The sequence below is a fragment of the Coturnix japonica genome, linkage group LGE22C19W28_E50C23, assembly GCF_001577835.2.
Source record: "Coturnix japonica isolate 7356 linkage group LGE22C19W28_E50C23, Coturnix japonica 2.1, whole genome shotgun sequence".
Taxonomy (NCBI): Eukaryota; Metazoa; Chordata; class Aves; order Galliformes; family Phasianidae; genus Coturnix; species Coturnix japonica.
The window spans coordinates 620,229-624,445 of record NC_029544.1 but is presented as its reverse complement, the minus strand read 5'-3'; the positions used below and the strand labels follow the sequence as shown (position 1 = coordinate 624,445).

General features: G+C 55.3%; 2 protein-coding genes across 3 annotated transcripts in view; one reads left to right on the top strand and one right to left on the bottom strand.

The window, feature by feature from the left end:
• GTSF1 (gametocyte specific factor 1) overlaps positions 1 to 3,011 on the bottom strand; it is a 3,865-nt gene extending 854 nt beyond the window's left edge. For both annotated transcript variants that reach the window (XR_004305479.1, XM_032441094.1), the window contains exons 1-5: positions 2,443 to 3,011; positions 1,115 to 1,241; positions 933 to 1,022; positions 781 to 856; positions 508 to 696 (exon numbers count right to left, since the gene is read on the bottom strand). Coding sequence is in view for 1 of the 2 variants with exons in the window: in XM_032441094.1 (XP_032296985.1) it covers positions 543 to 696; positions 781 to 856; positions 933 to 1,022; positions 1,115 to 1,241; positions 2,443 to 2,535 (540 nt within the window). In the remaining variant the exon portion in view is untranslated. The remainder of the gene's footprint in view (positions 1 to 507; positions 697 to 780; positions 857 to 932; positions 1,023 to 1,114; positions 1,242 to 2,442) is intronic.
• Positions 3,012 to 3,509: 498 nt separating this feature from the next.
• Positions 3,510 to 4,217, top strand: part of NCKAP1L (NCK associated protein 1 like) — a 13,885-nt gene continuing 13,177 nt past the window's right edge. Inside the window, 1 exon segment of the mRNA XM_015886876.2 lies at positions 3,510 to 3,997. Coding sequence (XP_015742362.1) covers positions 3,896 to 3,997 — 102 coding nt within the window. The 5' untranslated portion in view covers positions 3,510 to 3,895.

Below are 4,217 nucleotides of genomic sequence, written 5' to 3'. Positions count from 1 at the left end.
TATGGAGACACATGGGGACACAGGGATTCTATGGGGCAGTGCTGGAACACAGGCTGGCCATGGGGATATAATGTGGGTTATAGAGACACGGACAGGCCCCAAAATGCAACTGCTGCCACCTCCCCACCCCATAATGATTGTGCCACAAGCTGGAGAATGCAGGGAACATGCTGAGAGCACAGCCAAGCAGTGAGGGGACAAAGGACAAGCTGGACCCACAACAAGCTGGACCCACAACAAGCTGGACCCACAACAAGCTGGACCCATAAGAAGCCGGACCCATAACAAGCTCACACCACAGGATCCTCTTTATCCCCATCCATCAGCTCTCATCCTACTGGACCCCCCTTTCCCCACCCACCACGGTTCCCATTTTGCTGCTGCCCCCTATCAGCAATACAAAGCAGTTCCTCCCCCCTTCATCCCCCCCCCAATGACACTCACAAGCCACGTATTTGCAAAACGTTTTTAAAACCTATTGCTACAAACGTTCCCCGCTGCAGATACCGAGCAAAGGTGCCGCCTTTGCTTTTCTTGTGGTCCTAAAGGGGATTTGGGCACCACCTGGGTTGTGCCACCATCTTCTTTGCTCTGTTCTTCTCCTGCTGGTCCTGCCCCTCCATAAAATATCCTGTTGTTATTGCTGCAGCTCGACCCACATCTCGGCTCCACTTTGGGGGCGCAGTCAGAGCGGTGCTGGGGGGGAAAGGGGGGCACGATGAGGGGCGTCAGGGTGGGCAGCAGGTGATGGGGGGCACCCTGAGCCCCTCATGTTCCTACCTGTCACCTTGGAGGGGCAGGTCACCCGCTGTGGTGTTAAGGATAAACGGCGCAGCTTCCTCCAGCTCATCCACCTCTGCAAATGGAGACAGAGCCGTGCCAGCCTTGATGGGGGTCACAGTGGGGTGGGGGGGCACCCTATGGACACTCACCTGCCTCCCAGTCCTCTTGGCACGGTGGGGCCTGCCAGGCCACGGGGACCTTGGGCTGCTTTGTTGGGTCACGGGCGCACATAGATAACACTGAGGGCACAGAGAGCACAATAAGGACGTGTGTGTGTGTATATGAGTGAGGGGGGGTCTGAGGGGCGGCTGGGGGCCGGGTGGTCTCGTACCGTGGCAGTCAAAGAGCTGCCGCTGGTCGGGGCAGCAGGCGATGTGTCTCTGAAGCTCGGCCCGGGGCAGCCTGTGCCTGGCGTTAAAGGGGCAGACCTCCAAGGTGCGAGCTACCTGCGGGTTGTTCTATGGGGAGAGAAGGAGGAGGAGGCGCTGAGAGTGAAGGGAGGCCTGTAGGTCCGGTGGGCCCAGCCTACACAGGCCTACATGGGTCAACACAGACCTACACGGGTCTACATGGGCCTACACGGGCCTACAAGGGTCTACATGGGCCTACACGGGCCTACACAGACCTACACAGACCTACATGGGCCTACACATTTCTACACGTACCTACACAGGCCTACACAGACCTACACAGGCCTACACGTTTCTACACGTACCTACACGGGCCTACACGGACCTCCACGGGTCTACATGGACCTACACAGACCTACATGGGCCTACATGGATCTACATAAACTTACACAGGCTTGCACAGACCTACACGGGCCTACACGCTTCTACATGTACCTACACAGGCCTACACGGACCTACACGGGTCTACAAGGGCCTACAAAGGCCTACACGGGCCTACATAGACCTACACAGACCTACACAGACCTACACGGGCCTACACAGACCTACACAGATCTACACGGGCCTGCACAGACCTACATAGGCCTACACATTTCTACACGTACCTACACGGGCCTACACAGGCCTACAGACCTACACGGACCTACACAGGCTTACACAGACCTACACAGACCTACAAGGGCCTACACGTTACTACACATACCTACACGGGCCTACATGGACCTACACAAACCTACACGGGCCTATAAGGGCCTACAAAGACCTACACGGGCCTACACAGGCCTACACAGACCTACATGGGCCTACACGTTTCTACACGTACCTACACGGGCCTACATGAACCTACAAAGACCTACACGGGCCTACACAGGCTTACACAGACCTACACGGGCCTACATGGGCCTATACAGGCCTACACGGGCCTACCAGGGCCTACACGGGCCTACACAGACCTACACGGGCCTACACGGACCTACAAAGACCTACAGACCTACACGGACCTACACAGGCTTACACAGACCTACACAGACCTACACGGGCCTACACGTTTCTACACGTACCTACACGGTCCTACACGGGTCTACACGTTTCTACACGTACCTACACGGTCCTACACGGGTCTACACGTTTCTACACGTACCTACACGGGCCTACAAAGGCCTACACGGGCCTACACAGACCTACACAGGCCTACACGGGCCTACAGGGGCCTACACGGGCCTACACAGCCTCTCGGCCCCCCGCTCACCCGCTGGCACTTGACGAGGTGATACGGCAGCCGGGACACCCGGATCTGATGCGCTTTGTCGTACGGACACTGGACGAGCGCCTCCGGGTCCATCTTAAACTCGTCAGGCTCCGCGAGCTCCTACCGGCCACCGAACGGCCCCACTCATCGCCATGGCAACGCGGCCTAACTTCCGCCGAGGCGTTTTGGGGTCGTTTTAGGGTTTTTAGGGATTATAGGGTTCTGAGTAGTGCTGTGTAGGCAATGGAGGGTGTTCTGTGAATCTATAGGGTGTAATGTGGGCCTGAAGGGCGTTATATAGTCCTAGGTGGGGTTTTATAGGCTCTAGGCTGTGTTATGGGGCCCTGTGTGGGGTAATGTGGGCCCTATATGGTGTAATATGGGCCCTATGTGGAGTTATGGGGCCCTATGTAGTGTAATGTGGGCCCTATGTGGTATAATATTGGACCTGGAGGGTGTAATATGGGTCCTATGTGGTGTAAGGGGGGTCCTATGTGATGTTATGGGGTCCCATGTAGTGTAATGTGGGCCCTATGTGGTGTAATATGGGCCCTATGTGGTGTTATGGGGCCCTATGTGGTGTAATGTGGGCCCTATGTGGTATAATATGGGCCCTATGTGGTGTTATAGGGCCCTATGTAGTGTAATGTGGGCCCTATGTGGTGTAATGTGGGCCCTATGTGATGTTATGTGAGCCCTATGTGATGTTATGGGGCCCTATGTGGTGTAATGTGGGCCCTATGTGGTGTTATGGGGCCCTATGTGGTGTAATGTGGGCCCTATGTGGTATAATATGGGATCTGGAGGGTGTAATATGGCCCTGTGTGGTGTAATATGGGCCCTGTGTGGTATAACATGGGCCCTATGTGGTGCTATAGGGCCCTATGTGGTATAATATGGGCCCTATGTGATGTTATGTGAGCCCTATGTGGTGTTATGGGGCCCTATGTGGTGTAATGTGGGTCCTATGTGGTGTTATGGGGCCCTATGTGGTGTAATGTGGGCCCTATATATCGTGATATGGGCCCTGTATGTCGTGATATGGGCCCTATATGTCATGATATGGGCCCTATGTCGTGATATGGGGCCCTATGTAGTGTAATATGGGCCCTGGAGGGTCTTATAGGATCCTGTGTGGTGTTTTCCTTGTTGCAAGGACTTATATGGGCCTTGAGGGCCAATACGTGTCTCTGTGTGATGTTACATGATCCTGAACACTCTCATATGGGTCCTGAATGGTGCTATATGGCTTTGGATGTTGTCATATGGACCTATGAGCAGTGTAATATGGGCAGGATGATGGCGGCACCCCATAGCGTCAACGTCACCCTACAGCATCACGTGGCCGTGACCACAACCCAGGAAGCCGAGGAAGGGGAAGTTGGTGCTGTGGGTGTGGGGCAGATCAGGGACAAGGGGGTGTCCCCATATCCCACCCCATAACGCTGCCGCCATGTCGCTGCCCTCCGTCTATCAGAACAAGTTTGCTGAGAAGCTGAGCATCCTCAATGAGAGGGGCCGGGGGGTCCTCGTCCGGATCTACAACATCAAGAAGGTGTGGGGTGGAGCCATGATGGATCTAAATGGAGGCTGCTGGGCTGGGGGGTTGTGGGGGCTCTAAAGGGGGATGTGATGGGGTTAAGGGGGCTCTAAAGGGATGTGAGGGCTCTAAAGGGGGGATATGATGGGGGCTCTAAAGGGATCTGATGGGGTTAAGGGCTTTAAAGGGGGATGTGATGGGGTTGTGGGGGCTCTAAAGGGATGTGATGGGGTTG